At 41.2% G+C, this 20,649-nt stretch overlaps 1 protein-coding gene across 3 annotated transcripts in view; it reads right to left on the bottom strand.

Moving 5' to 3' along the window:
* Positions 1-16,972: 16,972 nt before the first annotated feature.
* Positions 16,973-20,649, bottom strand: part of UBQLN1 (ubiquilin 1) — a 37,956-nt gene continuing 34,279 nt past the window's right edge. For all 3 annotated transcript variants that reach the window (XM_063455001.1, XM_063455002.1, XM_063455004.1), the window contains exons 11-12: positions 20,052-20,220; positions 16,973-18,191 (exon numbers count right to left, since the gene is read on the bottom strand). In XM_063455001.1, the coding sequence (XP_063311071.1) occupies positions 18,039-18,191; positions 20,052-20,220 (322 nt within the window). In that variant the 3' untranslated portion in view covers positions 16,973-18,038. The remainder of the gene's footprint in view (positions 18,192-20,051; positions 20,221-20,649) is intronic.

Here is a 20,649-nt window from a genome sequence, read left to right as displayed (position 1 = left end):
GAGGGGGCACCGTTAACCAACGAGCTGAGGGCTGCCTGTTCCTGCACCACACCCAGGCAAGGTACCTGTATAACCACAACAGAGGCTTTTGAGGCCCACTGACCCCAGGCGTCTGCAAGGGCCACCGGACACTTGGGGAGGGGGATATGGGGGGCCGAGGTGAGAGACCGGGGCCTCAGACTCCCATTCATTAAAATGTCCGGTTGCCAGAGATCTGGGGACTGCCTAATAGTGCACCGCATCATTGTCGGGGTAAGGGAGGCAATGGGTGAGGGGCGTAGAATGGGTCCGGGACTCTACACTGCAGGCCGCACGCACCGGCTCACATAAGCCTAGCTACGTGCCAGCATGTTAGCCCACCACAATAAATTACACGCGAGGGCCCCCTTTTCCCTGGCAGCTAGCTCATCAGTTATATTGGCTTTCTGGGACACTCACACCGAGGCCCCCGCAAAAAGGAGGAAAGGCGACACCTGCCAGTACAGCGAGCAACACGCTCCACTGCAGCACCCCTCAGATCCTCAAGCGTACACCCCAGAGATCCCTCTTCAAATTTAATAATAAAGCAGACTATGGAGGTCAGGGGACGACCCGGGAGGCTAATGGCCAAACACCCACCAAAGAAAATCAATCTATGACTCTGTAATACTCGCAGGGAAATAATGGCTTAAAGGATGAAAGGTTGGGGTATGTTCTTGCGGGGGGGTGGGGGAGGGAGATACGCTGGCATTGACAGGGGAGGTAGATCACTATGGTAGGAGACTGGACGGGAGGACAGGGGTGACACTCATACATACTGCCCACCGTGAACCCCACAAATGTGCACATAGGGCCAGACCTCCACCCCATGAAAAGCAGTCTCATACCAAGCACGCGACTCTAAAGCAACAGTGCCGCCCCCCCCCCCCCCCCGCCCACTGCTCCCTGTGACCCGACAGACGCTTACGACAGACAAGGGATGAATGACCCAGAGACCCCAAAAGAACACTGGGGCGCCTTAGCAGTAAAGGATGGCCCTACCAATTTAATCTCCTTGAACACATAGGCTTCCCGAACAAATACATTGCCTCAATAAAAGCACTCTACAGCAATGTCACTGCGCAAGTAAAGATAGCTGGTACTTGGCCCCGACCTTTCAACCTAAACAACGGTACACGCCAAGGATGCCCCCTCTCCCCTTTACTGTTTCCATTAACCTTGGAACCTCTGTTGCAGGCTATACGAAAACACCCGCGCATCCATGGAGTCAACATAGGAGATCATGACTTCCTGGTGTCTGCATAAGCGGATGATATACTCCTGACCGTCACGCAACCGAAGGAATCGATGCAAGCTCTTACAGAGGTCCTTTCCCATTACAGTGCCTTCTCAGGTTACAAAGCGAATTTAGAAAAGTCCAGTGCTCTCCCAATAAACATGTCTACGGCGGACACGGCAGCGATAAGAGAGAACTATAGCATACCCATAACGCAGGGACACATCAAGTACCTGGGAATCCTATTGATGATCCAACTAAACTATATCACCTAAATTATGCCCCACTACTGACACAACTTACCTCAGACCTGGAAAAATGGATAAATAAGCCTATCTCATGGATAGGGCATATCCACGCGGTAAAAATGAATATTCTACCCCGCATACTGTTCCTCTTTCAGGCGGTGCCCATCAAAATCACCAAATCCACCCTAGCGCCACTACAACAAGCAATAGGAAACTTTATATGGCAAAACAGAAGGCATCGAATATCAAGAAACATCCTATTCAGACAGAAACAAAGAGGTGGTCTAGGCCTACCTCATCTATACTTTTACTACTTAGCGGCCCAACTCGCGCAAGTGGCAATGTGGCATGCCCCACTAGAGGAAAGGAGGAGGGTGGACCTCGAATCTTTGTTAACAGGAGCAGACTTACCCCAATACCACATATGGGTGCCAAAAGGGAACAGACCTTTCCTGCGCACAAACTGCCTGATGATACTAAATTCACTAAGAATATGGGACGTCACGGCCCACAAATACAATCTAGCATCCAACCCGTCACCATTAACCCCGCTGTTGAGAAACAGAGCCTTTCCCCCAGGGATGACACCAAGAGATTTTACCAACTTAGAAAAGGCAGGGCTACAGCGACTATGCCACATGTCTAACGATAACACACTAATCACATTCGAACACCTAAAACAGACGACACACCTCACCCCAGCGGACTTCTTCCGTTTCCTACAGAGACTTTATGAAACACCCACACATACAAAGAGCAGCCACAAGCCGCATGTCCTTTTTTGAGAAGATGTGCGCAAATGAATCCACACAACCAGGTCTTATCTCAACATTATATGCTCACATAGCTCAGAAACCGTAGAATGGGGCACACTCACATATGCAGACACATGGGAAAGGGAACTAGGAGAAGTGCTAGAAAGAGTGGAATGGAGAGAAATCTGGGAAGCAAACAACTCAGCATCCATATGTGTGTCTCTCCAATAACAGGCATACAAAACAATGTTCAGGTGGTACACCACTCCAGTGAAACTACACCGCATGGGAAAAACACCTACCGACGATTGCTGGAGGGGATGCGGCCTCAGAGGCACGTACCTCCACATGTGGTGGGAATGCCCCCGGGTACAGACCTACTGGAAGGCGACACAAAACCTAATCACACATATCTTCCATAGAGCACCAGACTTAAGCCCTTGGACATATCTACTAAATAGGCCCTAGATGACTGGACAAAAAGAGAGCAAAAGCTAATTCACAAAGTAACCCTAGCAGCTCGAAGAACACTGGCCCAGGCATGGTTAAAGGTGGAGACACCTCCCATGAGGGCTGTTCTCAGAAACATAAAAGAGGTATAACTTATGGACAATCTGACAGCTAAGGTGTGAGGGTCTATGGTGCGCTTCGAAAAATTGTGGGAACCATGGACCTCCAGCGACTTAGCCTGAGACCTCACTAGCAGAAACGGATGGAGACCACCCCAGCTTTCTCCCACACGAGGAACACTTCCTAATATACCCCACATAACCTTGGACCGAGCTACTTGACACTACAAAACACAGTCACCCCCCAGCCTGGTGCACTTCCTTACATACTTACTTACTTACTTCTCTCTCAACTCTTAGCTTTTTTCCCACCTCTGTCTCTCTCTATTCTATCACTTCTCTTTACCCCTGACTCACACCCGACCGGTATGTGACAGGATCGTCAGTGAAAGCATTATACATAAACACAAGCAGCCAACTGTCAATGTCTAAAGACCATTCAATGGGAAACGGGTAACAAGGACCCGGCCGAACAGGTGGTCAGAAACAAAAGATACATTAGATAACGTTTGCAAGTTCGATTATTAAATTTTTGTTAATTCATTTTTTTAATTATATTATCAGATAAACGTTACGAAGTCTAACATAATAATGAATGCATTTTGACGATACGTAAAGCCAAGCAAAAAGGGAGTTATGTGAAAAACGAGATATAATAGCACTGAAAAACCTATGTAACATCATATGATTCTGGCATAATCTGTTATATACAATGTTTATGTCAAATGCTCAAAAATAAAGTATTTAAAAAAATAAATAAATAAAGTGCAGAGACGAGCTACAAAATTGATCAAAGGAGAGTTATGAAGAGAGATTAAAAAATTTAGTTTGGAAAAATGACGCCTCAGAGGGGATATGATAACATTATACAAATATATTCAGGCCAGTACAAACCATTATCTGGAAAGTTATCTGTGAAGTTTTTTTGCACAGGGCTCCTAATGGCCTAAGGCCGGCCTTGGATGCAAGTCTCTTTTCAGCTATGTAACTATGTTTTCTCCCTGCATGTGACTTACACAGCCTTCCTAAACACTTCCTGTAAAGGGTCATCTAATGCAGTGTTTCCCAACCCAGTCCTCAAGGCACACCTACCAGTCCAGGATTTAAGGATTACCCAGTTTTGTCTAAGGTGTTTTTAGAAAAAAAAAAAGAAAAAATACCTTAGACAAAACTGGGTAATCCTTAAATGCTGGACTGGTAGGTGTGCCTTGAGGACTGGGTTGGGAAATACTGATCTAATGTGTATATTTCTTTTATAGCAAATTCTGTTTAATTTAACATCTCTTATATCCTGCTAGGCATTTGCATGGGGAAAATTTTCGGTTCGGCATTCCGAAATTCGTGACTTCCGCAATTCGTGACTTCGACAATTTGGCACTTCAACACTTCGGAAGTTTGGCACTTCAGCACTTCAGAACTTCGGCACTTTAGCACTTCAACACTTCGGAATTTCGGCATTTCGGGTCTTCGGGACTTCTCTTGCAGCCGCTTAGCAGATAACTCCCTAATTCCCACGGTATTAGGGACTAATCTACCAAAAGGCTGAAAGACCTAAATTGGTCTTTCAGCCAAATTTACTAATAGCCTGTGGCTGCTCACTGTTAAAAAACAAACAAACAAAAAAAAAGGTGATAGGAAAATGGGTTGGCCCATACGATAATTATAATGTAACTGGACAGAGAGGGGGTAACCCTCAAAAGTTTGAACAAGAACAAAGAGAGAGAACACTGTCCTAAAGAATGAAAACACAATAGTGAATATTGGTATCACAAGGCTACCAGCTACTAGTTAGCCACGATACACTGGATTAAATACACTGGGGACAGTTTACCTTAGGAACGTTTTTCTGTTACTTATTAAAATATTGATTTTTAAACGTTTTACATTCTAGAGCACATTATTTTGAATAATTGTGACACTTGACGTTGGGAACGTCCCTTGTGATACCAATATTCACTATTGTGTTTTCATTCTTTAGGACAGTGTTCTCTAACAAAAAAAAAGGGACCTATTGCCCCCACCCCTGAGCGGCAGGTGGGAGCCCTAAACCAGAATAAGGGGGGGGCTATTGTCCACCCCCAGGCCCCCACCCCTGAGCGGTGGGTGGGGGCCCTAAATACCAATTAGGGGGGGACCTAATGTCCTCCCCCCGACCCCCACGCCTGAGCGGTGGGTGGGGGCCCTAAATACTAATAGGGGGGACCTATTGTCCTCCCCCCTGGCCCCCACCCCTGAGCGGCAGTGGGGGCTCTAAATAAAAAATTAACCTTCCCTCCCTAGGTGACTAGGGGTCCCAAACCCCTAGTCACCCCCTCCCCCAAAAAACTGACCCCTACCTACCCCCCTCACCCTAAAAATAATGAGGGGGGACCATTAACTAAGTACCTGTAACGAAACAAAAAAAAACTTACGATTTGATGTTTTCTTTCTTCTAAAATCTTCTTTTTTATTATTTATTAGGGCCCCCACCCACCACTCAGGGGTTGGGGCCAGGGGGGAGGACATTAGGCCCCCCTTATTAGTATTTAGGGCCACCACCCACCGCTCAGGGGTGCGGGCCAGGGGGGAGGACATTAGGTCCCCCTCCTTATTATAATTTAGGGCCCCCCACCCACCGCTCAGGGGTGGGGGCCAGGGGGGAGGACATTAGGTCCTCCCCCATTAGGGGTGGGGGCTGGGGGGGCAATAGGTCCCCCCTTTAATTTAAAAGCCCCCACTCGTGCGTCGTGGGTGGGGGCTCGGGTTGATGGACCTTAATAGACATGCTCCTATTTGTGGTATAGCGAGTAGGGGCATAATTTACTAATACTAAGTAATCTTTACTTAGTATTAGTAAATTTGGTTGAAAGACCAATTCAGGTCTTTCAGCCTTTTAGTAGATAGCTCTCTAATACCGTGGGAATTAGGGAGTTATCTACTTATTCATTCCTGTCATTACAAGTAAGACTGGCCAAGTAACTGATATTTTATTATGAATGTGTGTTACTTGATTGTTGTAAGTGTTGCAAATGCTTACAGCTGAATCCTGGCTATGTTTGTATACTTTTTATTTAAAATTGTATACAGTGTAACATTCTTCATTCTTCCACTGGGTAAGTATATTAGTTCTTAGGCAATACTGTGCTTTGGAACTTCAGCACTTCGAAATTTCGGCACTTCGACACTTCTGAAATTCGGTAATTTCGGAACTTCGACAATTCGGCAATTCATCAAATCGGACATTCTGAAGTACCCGAATGTCCGAATTGCCCGAAATTAGTCTGAATTCACATTCGGACCGAAACGAATTGCACATGTCTATATCCTGCTCAGTTAATAGCTTGCTATACCCTGCAGGAGCCTCCTGTGTGTGATTAAAGTTGAATTTACACAACAGGAGATGGAAATTTTTAAAGTAACTAACATCTGATAGTGAAACCATATTTTTTCATGCAGCATGTGTGAGTCACAGCCAGGGGAGGTGTGGCTAGGGCTGCATAAACAGAAACAAATGTGATCTAACTCATATTTGGCAGAGAATTGAACGATTTAGAGACTGGAGGGACATGATCTAAACCAGGGGTAGTCAACCTTTTTCTACCTACCGCTCACTAATGCATCTTTCTTGATGGAAAAATGTTGATTTCTTTTTTTAGTGCAAGTGCGGAATATTTTTTAGAAAGGAGGGTGTTTAAAAAAAAAATAATAAATGTACGTACATTTATCTTTTTATTTCTATTTTATGCATGTTTATAATGTTTTTAACTTTATAAAGTTTAATGAGAAAACAATAAAGTAAATTGAAATTACTTTTAACTAGTGATTAATGAGATCCTTGAAACTGATGCTGTGAGACTAAATATTTGATATCTGGTTAAATTTTCATAAGGAACAAACAAAGGTCTCCTCTTTCGGTGATATTCAGATGATTTCTCTGTTTGCTCATAATATGATTTCCCATCCGTGCATCAACTCCCCTCCTCTCCCTCCTCAAATCCCCACCCATTTTTTCTATTTTTTTACCTTCCTTATAGCAATGCCCAGTAGAAAGGCTGAGCTAGGTAGCCCACTTACTATTATTAGCCAACAACAATTCTCTATTTTTCCTTTTTATATTTTTTATTTTCCTTCTTTCTCCTTTTTTACAAGTACTCTGCTCCTTCTTTGGAATCCTAAAACGCCCACTGGTGGGCGTTAGGGACCAGGTTGACAACCCCTGATCTAAACATTATAACCGTTTCATTAAGCTGAAGTTGTTCTGGTTACTATTTTGTCCCTTTAAAAAAAATTCCTTTCACCTTCCTCATCTTAAAGGTGACGTTTGGTTGCCAGTATAATTAATCTCAGAGACATATGTGCAGTCTTTATTGAAAACAGCTGCCCAGAGCACAAAAAATATATTTTTGATGCTATATAGTAACTCCTATATATTTATATATGAAATAAATCAATGCAAAAGATATAAGATTATATAATTATTCACAGCCCATGCAAGCATCTATGTCAAAATTAGCATAGAGTAGATTCATGACAATAGTATTTACATAACACCACACCATAATCTAACCAGTTAAGCCGCAATAAAAAATTCCATTATTAATCCAGACTGGTTCCTGGGTTCTCACTGCATGTTTACAGCACCCTCTTGTGGCTGCGTTGGTCATATTGAATACTTTTCTTTACAGAGATCCAATATTGCTAGGTTTGCTAGATTTACAGTGACTTTAAAAAAAAAAAAAGAAACCTAGAGCAATTTGGTATTTTTGTTGTCTTTGTTCAACTAAACAGATTTAGTTCTTTTTTTTTTTTTTTTTTTAAATGTGTGTGAACTTTGTTTGTGTGTAGTACTTTCTTGTCCCACTCTTGTAATCCTTGTCTGGCAGGGGCTGTCATATTTTGCTCTCTGGTGGTCTGTTGAGTAGAACTTGTGGTTTTCATCTCAGACAGGTGCAGATTGCGGCTTCTTCTAATCCACCACTCCTGAATGACCACACAAGGTTCAGAGCACAAGCTCCTCCTGCTGTATTGAGTGTGTTGAGCTTATGATCTGGTCTCCTTGGAGACACAGAGGAGATAACATGCCTATGTACTGCACCCTCAGGTTAGAAAACAAAATTATAAAGGCAACACTTATTTTTGCCCCATTTTTGAGCTGAACTCAAAGATCTAAGACTTTTTCTATGTACACAAAAGGCCTATTTCTCTCAAATATAGTTCACAAATCTGTCTATTTTAGAGTGGCCTTTTATTGTGGCCAGCCTAAGGAACACCTGTGCAATAATCATGCTGTCTAATCAGCATCTTGATATGCCACACCTGTGAGGTGGATGGATTAATTTGACAAAGGAGAAGTGCTTACTAACACAGATTTAGACAGATTTGTGAACAATATTTGAGAGAAATAAGCCTTTTGTGGACATAGAAAAAATCTTAGATCTTTGAGTTCAGCTCATGAAAAATGGGGGCAAAAACAAGTGTTGCGTTTATAATTTTGTTCAGTGTAGATAGATAGATAGTACTAGTAAAATTAAACAAACATTTGTATCCTTTACAACAATGTACACAGATGTTGTAGGACCACATATAGGACCAAGCAAAGAAGTATACACTGATTAGCCACAACATTAAAGCCACCCACAACATCGAGTAGGATCCCCTCGTTCTGCCAAAATACTGATGTATCCACGCATGGACTCCACAAGATCTCTGAAGTGTCCTGTGGTATCTGGCATTAGCAGCAGATCCTGCAAGTTGCAAGGTGGGTCCCCCATGGATGGGATTTGTTGTTCCAGCACATCCCACAGATGCTCAATTGCGGTCAAGACAACATCTTTAACTCTTTGTCACGTTGTTCAAACTATTTCTAAATATTTTTGCAGTGTGACAGGACTACTGCCACCAGAGAACACCATTGCCATTAAGGACTGTATGTGGTCTACAACAATCTCTAGGCAGTTGATACAGATCAAAGTAACATCCACATGATTGCCAGGACCCAAGGTTTCCCAGCAGAACATTACCCAGAGCATAATATTGTCTCTGCTGGACTGCCTTCTTTCACTAGTGCTGAGGGGCCCATTGCGTTGTCCATGCACTTAGGGCCACCGAATGGGTGTTTGACAACAAGGGCCGATGTAGTATTGGCAGCTTGGAAGGAAATGAGAGCAGGCCACTTCCTCCCAGATATAGAACTTTGTGCAGTAGGAAAAAGGCACATGCAGCAAGGGGGAGAGAAGCAAGGAGTGAGCTTTTGTCAGCAGCTCCCTAAGCAAGCCACCCTCCTGTAGACAATAGGTATGCTAACAGGTGGGTGGCTGCAAATATATAAATTATGACATGTATGTGTGTGTCAGTGTTTGTATCTATATATATATATATATATATATATATATATATAGCAGTGTTTGTGCATACAGCACAGCAATCAAACACCAACATGCAAACACACCCCTGCAGTCAAACACAAACATTACATGCAAACACACCAATGCATTAAAACAAAGATGAAATACAAACACACCCCTTCACTCAAAACACCAATACTACACTACCACAAATGTGTAACCGCATTTAAAAGCCAACACTACATCCACACACCTGCACTCAAACATTACAAACACACTCCTGTACTAAAAATAGATACAACACCGATCGTCAATATCAAAACATTATTAGAACTAAAGCTGACATTTTTTCCAAATTCTCTTTTTAAAAATAACCTTTATGGGGGGGCGGGGCAGAGAGGATGCATGCTTCCACAGCTCCGGCAGAAGGGACCCTGCCATTCTCTTTCTCTCCCACACATAGATCATGCCTTTCCTACCCTTCAGACATTCTCCCTGGCTACTGACCAAGAGGTGGCTGCTCTTCTCTTTTCCTCTCGCCCCACCACTTGCCTGCTCGATCCTGTCCCATCTCACCTTATCAGATCTCTCTCCACTTGTCTCATGCCTACTTCCAAAACTTCTCTACTTGTTTAGAACTATACCATATCAGGTTTCAAATCCTATTTTTTTTTTTTTATTCGATCTGGCAACTTCAAGATTTTCCTGGGCATCTAGAAAACCTAGGATTCCTAATAGAATCCTTCAGAGAAGTATGTTACAAGATGGTTAGTGATATCCAGATAAATATCGTTATCATGACTCATTCCAACTCTTCCATATGTTAGCGTGGAAGAGAAGGAAGGAGATTAATTTAGGATGGTACAATATTGAAAAATATAGAATAGGAATCTGTGAGCCATATTTATTATGGCCCACCCCAACCTACTAAAAAAAAAAAAATGCAGATAGAGGGTTATCTAATAAAGAGCATTATCATCCGCACATAAGATTAGAAAGAGATATAATTGCAACAACATTCTTACTAAATATACTTCCATTGAACTTTTATTTTTAGATATTATAGACTGAGATTTTGGACCATGGAAAGTAGCTGGTGTTAACAGAAACATAGAATGTGACGGCAGATAAGAACCATTCGGCCCATCTAGTCTGCCCAGTTTTCTAAATACTTTCATTAGTCCCTGGCATTATCTTATAGTTAGGTTGGTTGGGAGACCTATTTCATTTAGATTATTATTATTTATATAGCGCCAACAATTTCCGCAGCGCTTTACAGTGGGTGGACGAACAAACATGTAGTTGTAACCAGACAAGTTGGACACACAGGAACAGAGGGGTTGAGGGCCCTGCTCAATGAGCTTACATGCTAGAGGGAGTAGGGTAAAGTGACACAAAAGGTAAGGATAGTATTAGACTAATGACAGTTGCAAGAGAGGAATCAGTTGTGAGCTATTAACAGTTTGATACACTTTTATGAAGAAGTGGGTTTTTAATTATTTTTTTGAATGAGTTGAGACTGGGTGAGCATCGAACGGAGGAGGGAAGTGAGTTCCACAGGAACGGTGCAGCCCACGAGAAGTCTTGAAGGCGAGCAGAGGTGGGAGTGCTGACAGAAGATAGACGTAAGTCTTCAGCAGAGCGTAAGGGCCTAGACAGGACATACTTGTGTATTAGGGAGGATAGATAGGTGGTGTAACGGAACCTTCTGTTAATGGACGTTGCCTAGCTTGCGCCGAGGACCACAAGCACCGCACCGGACACCACAACCACCGCAGACTCCGCAACCGCCGTAGCTTGACTGGAGTTTCGCCGTCTTCCTTCGACCCTGTATGAACCTCCAGCATCCAGAACTGTGTGGGGAAGACATCTCCTCCAAGGAGAGCGTATCAGGAACAAACTCTAAGTGATTCAAACTCAGGGGAGTATGCAGAGCATAGCAATCCCCAGTGTGATTATAGCAGCTCCCTCCAATAACGAGACAATGCAACGTTTTGAGGGATCAAGGAGAATTGTCTAAAACATTATTTTACTTGGGACTAGCCCATATGGTCATTACATTAACATTGCTGTGAAAACTCAACATTATAAACAGTCAAATCATAGCAGGAAACACAGTGACTTATTTTAACACAATGGCATATTTTTAAAGGGGTGGGGGAGACAATATTTACTACGTGCCTGCAGAATTAGCAATATGCAAATCTACCCGAATATGCAAATGAACCAGTCTTGCTATTCAGGTAGTGCATATTGCTGTTGCTACCAACAGAGGGCACTAGACAAGCTCCATAGCCAAATCCACCTAGTTGGTAGCAAACCTCAGCAGTACAGGAGAGCAGGCAATACATTTCACAGTACACACACACACTATAAACAATTATATTACACACACCCTGCACCTATAATGGGTACAGGGTGACTAAAACATAAGAGAAATAAAGCAACCTACATAAATAGTCTGTCTGAAGGTAGAATAGGGGCTTTAAAGCCAAATACATCAAAGAGTCATAGTCACAGGGGAGGAGGCTGGCAAACAGGCCTCTCCAGGACCAAGTGGCGAAGGGCACTTCGTCACAGGTGTGAGCAGCATTATGTAGAGATTTGAAAGCAAGAACCAGAATTTTAAATTTAGCCCTATATCGTACAGGAAGCCAATGTAGGGACTGACAGAAGGGTAAGGCGTGGGAGGTGTGAGCGAACAGGAAGATGAGCCTCGACGCCGCATTCATCATGGACTGTAACGGCACAAGTTGGGAGCCTGTAAGACCACTGAGAAGCGGATTATAGTAGTCAAGGTGAGAAAGGACAGTGGAATGGACCAGCACCTTAGTCGCATCTGGCGTGAAGTAGGGTCGGATGCGCGCAATGTTTTTGAGATAGAAGCGACAGGATTTGGCAATAGACTGAACATGAGGCGTGAAGGAGAGGTCGGAGTCAAAGAGAACACCTAGGCAGCGAGCCTGCTTGGTGGAGCTGATGGTAGCACCATTGACTTGAAGAGAGACAGACACAGGAGTAGCAACACTTGAGGGAGGAAAGACCAGAATTTCAGTTTTGGTCAGGTTGAGTTTAAGGAAGTGGGTAGCCATCCAGTTAGAAATAGCAGAGAGGCAGTCAGAGACACAAGTCAAGAGGGAGAGGGAGAGATCAGGAGAGGACAGAGAAATTTGCATGTCATCTGCATAGAAATTATATTGGAAGCCAAAGGAGCAATGAGTTTACCAAGGGAGGCAGTATAGATGGAGAACAGTAGGGGACCAAGGACTGAACCTTGGAGGACACCAACAGAGAGGAATTGGGGAGAAGAAGCAGAGCCAGAGAAAGAAACACTGAAAGAGCGCTGGGAGAGGTAGGAGGAGCACCAGGAGAGAGCAATATCTTGTAGACCGATAATGCGGAGGATGAGAAGAAGCTGTTGATGATCAACAGTGTCAAAAGCTGCAGTGTCAAAAGCTGCAGTGTCAAAAGCTGCAGAAAGGTCAAGGAGAATTAGGATAAAGTAGTGACCACGAGATTTTGCAGCGAGTTGATAATTGGATACTTTGGTCAGTGCCGTTTCCACAGAGTGCTTAGCGTGGAAACCAGACTAGCAGAGAGTTGGACCTGAGGAAGTCTGTCAATCTCACATACACTACTCTTTCAAGGATCTTGGATGCAAAAGGACGGTAGTTGGATGGGGAGTTAGGGTCAAGGTTGGGCTTCTTTAGAATTGGGGTTATTGTTGCATGTTTGAAGTGCGATGAATTTTAGTGAGAGGTAGAGAAAGAGAAGAAGACAGAGTAAGGATGAGATGCAAGGGAATTGGATCTAGGGAGCAGGTGGTAAGGCTGGAGGACTGGAGCAGAGCAGAAACCAGTAGCGGGTGCGAATGAACATAGAACAGCAGAGGGAGTGCGGTTAGGTATTGTAAAGGGAAGAAGAAAGATGGGAGATCTCTTCCCTGATTGTAGAGATATTGTCAGTGAAGTCAGTTGCAAAGCCTGAGGCAGTTAAGTTAGTAGATGGAGGATGAACAATAGGGTGAAGAAGAGAGCTAAATGTGTGAAATAGTCATTTGGGTTCGCGGGAGAGTGTGGTTATGAAATCAACTGATGCTATTCCCTGATATTATGAGAATATTTTCAACACATAAATGGCATCAAGCTTGGAATAGGACTAGAAAAGCAGTCTATTGTATCAATCTCCATGAACAGTTTTATAAGTTGACTCACAGATGTTATTTGGTTCCTACTCGTATCGTCAAATTTCAAACAAACTAATGATTTATGTTGGCAATGTCAACAAAAGATGGGATCACAATTACAAATCTGGTGGGAATGTTCTTATTTGGTCAATATCAAAAATAAAAGATCAGAAATTATTTCAGAAATATTAGAATTGTCATATATAATAACTCCTCAGACATTTCTCTTGCACTTAAACTTTCCTACTACAAATAAACATACTATATTTCTTATAATAAATATATTATTGGCCTGTAGGATATGTGAAGCTAGACTCTGGAGAACACAAACTGTCCCATCATGGCCTGAGATTGAAACTCAAATTAAATTCCAAGCATCTGCAGAGAAATACTTTTATAATAGAGTTGTCTCAACGATATCGTTATATGATAAGATTTGGTCAAAATGGTCTGCAATACAAACTAAATCATGATCCTTGTTACCTGTGAGAATAATAGTTAAACAGAAGTGTAACTACTCCAGAGACCTCTAAAAATTTGGAATAATCGGTACCGAGACACCAGAGACAATAATTTAAAAAAATATATATAAATGGATGTAAGATACTGAATGACTGTATATTAATTTATTTATTGTTTCCCCCTCTTTGCATCTCTTCTCAGATATAGAATATAAAAGCTTATATTACATATATTGTGGCACATTCTGTCCGCAGTAGAAAGAATATACCAATAGAACGGAGAGATAGAGGGGAGAATTTTTTTTTTTTTTATTCCTGTATTTCTTGATCATATAAATTGTAAGTAACTATGTAGTTGTATGCATGGCAAACATTGTTATCTATACAATTTTATATGTATTGCTTTTTTATACAAAATTGTTAATAAAGAGAAATATATAATAAAAAAGATAGATACAACACCAACACTATACAGAAAAGCACACTTGCATTTAAAAGCCAACACTACAAACACACCCCTGCATTCCATGCAAACACTACACGAAAGTACACCACTGCATTACAATGACAACAGTATGTACAAATACACCCTTATATGCACACACATACTCAATACAAAAACATTCTTACATTCAAACACTACTCACAAATAAAACCCTGCAAGGATGGGTAAATGGTAGATTCCAAGCTGGCTTAGCATTGTGGGAGTTCTATGATAGACTGGCATCTATCTTTTCACCACTCTTGTGCTAGAAGGGGGCCCAAAAAATATTTAGCACCAGAGCCCTCTATACATTAGTGCCTCAACTGGTATAGTGCATCCTGCTGCCATCTCCTCCCCAGTTAAATGGCACACACATTTCTGGCTATTAACCTGATCTAAAACACAATGTGATTCATCAGACTGGACAACCTTCTTTCATTGCTCCATGGTCCAGTTCCGATGTTCACGTCTCCATTGAAGGCGCTTTTGGCAGTGAACAGGGGTAATCATGGGCACTCTGTTCTGCGACTATGCAACCCCATATTCAGCAAACTTCGATGCACTGTGTGTCCTGACACCTTTCTATCATGGCCAGCATTATGTTTTTAAGCAATTGGAGCTACAGTAGCTCTTCTGTGGGATCAAATTAGACGAGCTAGACTTTTCTTACCACATGCATCAATGAGACTTGGGTGCCAGTGAGACGGACACCAGTTCACCTCTTCCTTGCACCACTTTTGGTAGGTACTAACCGCTGCATACTGGGATCACCTGAAAAGACTTACCTTTTTGGAGATACGCTTAGTCCTCTAGCCATAACTATTTGACCCTTGTCAAGATCACTCAGATCTTTTCACTTGCTGCCTAATATATGCCACCAATTGACATGTGCCACTGTAACAAAACAATCAATGTTATTTACTTCACCTGTCAGTAGTTTTAATGTTGTTGCATATCCCTTTCACCTTAGGTTAAACTGCAGTACTTCAAGGATCTGCTGCTAGTGTCTTGATGCCAGATACCACAGGACACATACAGAGGTCTTATGGAGTAAACGGCTCAATGAATCAGAGCGGTTTTGACAGCACAAGAGTAACCTACATGATATTAGGCAGGTGGTTTTAATGTTATAGTTGATCAGTGTAAGTGCTCTCTCACCATAAACAGCATGCTACTTATCCTAGAAAAAAAAAAAAGAGAGAAAAACAAAAAAACACATGCTGCACAGCCAGGTAGTACATGTGATTCTGTCATGCTACCTAATAGAGGAGTGTGCAGTTACGTTTCCCAGCATCCCCCTTAGAAGCCTTGTGGAACTATTTCTTTCTTTTTTATATCAGGCATCTGGTTTGATTAAAACAAAAATAAACTACCATCTTCCTGAACCCTTTACAACCTGGAGACCCCCAAAACTTCAGCCCCAAAGCCCCTCCCTAACAACAGCTATGATTTCTAGCATGACACATGAACTAATACAAACACATTCATCATGTTACTGGGTTTTGTCTGCAGTGGTGTCCTATACATGCACCTAGTCTACCTGTCCTACCTAGACATAAACGGTCAGGTAAAAGAATGGTAAAGCGTCTATAGTGCCAGTGGGTGTTATGAAGGGTGTCCCCTTTACAATCAGTTCCATGTATGGAACGAACCAGGAGTTTCATGGATCTGAGGTCACCAGCATAGTCAAACCACCAGCACAGTTAGAAAGGAGGTATCTCTCCAATGTAAGTATGTTATAGCATAAGGTTTTCTGGGGGGAAAAATTTAAAAAGTGGTGTATAGATTATATGGTGGCTGGTATAAGGTCCAGGATGTCATAACTTTTCCAATCATCTGTTTTACTGCCCTCCAGCTTCCAGTCATCTTTGGCCAAGACCACCATATGCAAAAGAAGATGCATTATGCCTCCAGCACCGGCTATTTGTCATATATATGCACCATTACTGAGTGGATTGTAAACCTGCTATTATTTGTGTATATGTATACACACACACACACATATATATTGTGTATATACACATACATATACACAAATAATAGCAGTAATGGTGCATTGTATTTCCCTGCTTCTGTGATAGAGTTTGAAAAAGTATTCAGGCCTAAGGCAGCACCTCACAAAAATCGATGTTTTGGGTATTCACTAAAGGAAGAGATATTTTGGCACTTTGAGACACTTTTGGGACTTGCACCATGATGCAGGCTCATGCTATGTAAGGGCTTCCACAAGAAAGGTTTTATTTTTTTATTTTTTGGAGGGGAGGACTATTTTCACTCCACTATAACTTTGAAGTCCCTCTGATCTTGATAAGAACAAAAGTATTACACCATGTAATTGTATGCATGATACATATGCACACGGTGTATTTTATGGGTTGGAATTTACTGTGCAACTTTATAATTTTAATTACACTGGTATGTGTTTGCAGAAATATGATCTGAAAATTGACAGTTAGGAAGATGACTTCTGATCTTAATGGGAGCTTAATATATTACGACAGGCACACTTTAAATAATCCATAACTTTATTAACTTAACAGATTTCCTCGTTCAACATTATACTGTAATTATTCATCATTTTGTGATAAAGCAGGGCTTACGAAAATCCTGTGGCTCCTTAAATCAAACCCCAAAAAAAACCCACATGATCTTGAAAAATGTGATTGAAAATAAAAACACCGTACAAAGAACGAAAGAATTATTGGCATTTATTACCTGTGCACAGGAGAAAGAACTATTGATAAAAACTCAAGATAAATTGGTTTTTACAATGTGGTTAAAAATTATTAGAATATTACATGACACTTTCAAACCCTGAAGTTATGGTGAAAGTTAGGCCACACAGAGCGTCACCTCTGGTCGAACACAAAGAGGTTTCAGTTACTTCAGAAGCAGGAAGGTTGCGGGACAGTGCAAAGTGTAACTTAGTATTATGCCAAAATAAACACGCAAGTCACACTGAAAGGGCTGATTAAAATCCATCAATGAAGAACAGAACATTCTCGTCAACCGACGCCGCTAGATTAATGTAAAATCTACATGAACTGATGGACTTTTAGTAAAAGACGCTGTTACATTTGTCTGTGTGACTATATTTCTCTTACAAAGTCTTGCGGTTACACAATATTTTTCTAAATGAACGTTTGTATGCAGGGTGTGCTCTCAAGACTACTTTCAATATACTGCTGCAAAATTAGTGAATCATTTTAATTTACTATCTTTTTAAATTTACCTGGCAGGGCAGGGAGATAAAGGGCCTTCTGAACTGACAAAAAGGAAAAAGAAAAAAAAAGATAAGCAGAATGAATATTACAGCATTGCGCTAGCAAAAATACATGCCAAAGTCACAAAAAGCGATAATGTATCACTAATTATAACCTTATGTTTTTTCCTGTGTAGTTTGGTATCTACATAAATTACTACAGAGAGGCTATTGATTTAAAAAGAATCCTGTTAGGCATCTGAAAGGTTAAATAAGATTGGTTAACCCAATTGCAGCATCTATTTTAAAATCACAAGCAATGCAGCAGGGAATGGGGAGAAAGTGGTGTCTGATGCATGCAACACTGTCAAATGAAAAGCTTTGATTCCCACTGTTTCAGATAAACTACGGCACTTCATCCCAACGTAATTTTATGGGGCTTAAGTTTGTTATGAGAAGGAATTCCTTGAGTCAAACTGAAATAAAGCAGGTGTATTATTGAGACTTAAGAGCCATTATCAAAAATAAATTACATTTTGTTTCTGGAAAGGATTGCTATGATGGTTGAGAGCCCAGTAGTCGTTCGATAGCAGCATTGATGTCTCCTCCAGTTGCTATTAAAGCCTGTAAGTTAGCTTCCCGGTTTAGGAATCCCATTGCACTGAGCTGATCCAATTGCGGTTGAAATCTTACTTCTGGATTCTGAATCTGGGCAGAATTAAATAATAAAAAGAACATAACATAAAATCATATGTTGTAGCATACAAAAAAATGAGAAAACAGAATGCACTTGTGAGATTAAAAAAACTGAACACAATTTACATTAGGTATGGTCAATATTTTAGTGTTGGACTCTGGCAAACCTACTACTCAGATGTTTGTTTGACATTAAGAAAGGGTTGTTAAAATGTTCACTATGAAGAACCACCTCAACATTTTAAGGATAAGCCCCATATTATTAAAAGACCATGAAGTGGTCTGGGTGCAGTGGTACTTTGGTTTTAATCCTGCAATGTAAAACATTGCAATTTTTAAGAAACTGCGATGTTACACTGCAAGGATAAGCCCAAGTCTTAGTGACTGCGTTCCTGACAGTCAAAAGAGGCGCTACCGCAGAAGCCCCCGAAAGAAAGCATTGAATTAACTTATGCAGTTTTACATCTAGGGACAGTGGCAGTAAAGAGTTCATGCTAATCTAAAAAGATGGGTCCGGAGGTGCCTAAATGCATTTCCATCCTAAGTTATTATTATTATCATTGTATTATTTATATAGCGCCATCAGATTCCGTAGCGCTGTACAATGTAACCCAAGTACACACCTGGGCTGGAATTCTGACTCTTGCTTCTTTAACAGAATAATCTTATTTATTTTGGGAGAATTTCCAGAAAAGCTATAGCATTAGGAATACAAACATTTCTTCCTAATGCCACCATGTACTCCTCACAATAAAGATTCACCCCTCCTCCAATTAAAAATAATTAAATAAAAAAAAATAAATAAAGGTTTTACCTTACCTTATTCCAGTTATGCATCAATTCTTTATCTTCTTGTCCAATCCAGTGCTCCTCATAGAGGAGCACTGGTGAAGGAAAAGTACATGCTTGGCGAGTGCTGTGCCCCTCCAACTGAATGCTCTCATTGAGAAGCATTTAGAGGAAGTGAGGTGTGAGAACATGCTGAATGACTCCACAGGGGAAGCACCTCAAATGGCTGTTAAGAAGACAGCCACAAGAGGTGTATTTAGTCCTGCAATGGAAAAATTGCTGTATGTACTTTACAGCAATGTCTTACACGGTTTGGTTAAAATGACAGGGGCACTGCTCCCAGACCACTTCATTGGGATGAAGTGGTCTTGGTGCCTTTAAAAAGTCACTAAGCACCATCAAAACTTTGAAAAATTGCATAAGTAATACTGCTAATGGCACTCTGAAAGTTGCAAGTTGTAAAAATGCTCACTTCCATATGCTTTATATTAATATTGGTCTTCTGGATCAGAGCACAAGGTCTGGTCCACTAAAATAGTGCTCTGGGCTGTGTGTAAACTGATAACAAATGTGATATGTTTGCGATAAGTTTGGAGAGAGGAGCTGCTGGGGGATAAACTACTTGCTCTAATGTAAAGAGCTGCAGATTTAGATGGCACTGTATAAATAATATTAACAACCTGCTAAACAATAATTTATGGGATACGAACAGACCCCCAATAGACAAGAATAAAAAAAAACCTGATGTTGGATGGGGAGGGGTGGGTCATTCGTTTGTAGATACAAGCAGAATCACTAAATTTTAAAGTTACATATTTTTGAATTATTAATGCACTATCTGTAGAATACATTAATACAATAGGGGTTTGCTTACCGATATAGTTTTAGTTTCAATATGAAAGTACAAACGGAAATGCAAGAATGATACTTTGCAACTACACTATTCTGTTTTACTGGATTCTGTATTTAAACGGCAAATATAAGGACAGAAACAGCAATAAAAGTTTCCCGATCATTTATCATTTTATTTTTATGTGAGTATATTTGAAATATTGAACAGAAAAGGCATTTATCTTTTCATACCTGAGAGTTAGCACCAGAAAGGGCCTGTAGCATTTGCTGGATAAACTGTTGGTGCCCTGGTTCAGATAATCCAGACAGAGGACTTGTGTTTTCAGGGGGCACTGGATTTGGAACAGCTGTTGGCGCTGCTGGGACTGTGTTCCCCAAACCTCCAAACCCAGGATTAACACTACAAGCACAAAGAAAACTCAGCATTATGTTAACATTAAACAAAAAAGTACACCCTTTTTGAACTATATGGTTACATATTATGACATAACAATCATCATCTTTTCCTTAGCAGGTCTTACAATTAGGTAAATACAACCACGGATGAACAACACCACAACATATTACACCATGTCATGATTTAAAAGAAATAAATAAAAAAACCTCCGTCACACACGCTGGTCGGGCATACGGACAATATCAAACAAGAACCGTTAATCATTAATATCCAAAATTATATTGCGACATGGACACTGGAATCCATGTTGTTCACTTATCCTGTAAAGTAGATGTGAAAGTAGGTTAATATTATAACAAAGATGTCTGCTTGCTAGGAAAATTACGTGCTTAAGTCTGCCTGTTCTGTTAAGATAATTTTATAACATATATG

Source organism: Pelobates fuscus, chromosome 5 (genome assembly GCF_036172605.1).
Source record: "Pelobates fuscus isolate aPelFus1 chromosome 5, aPelFus1.pri, whole genome shotgun sequence".
Taxonomy (NCBI): Eukaryota; Metazoa; Chordata; class Amphibia; order Anura; family Pelobatidae; genus Pelobates; species Pelobates fuscus.
The sequence above is the reverse complement of the archived record's forward strand: the minus strand, read 5'-3'. Positions and strand labels throughout refer to the sequence as shown.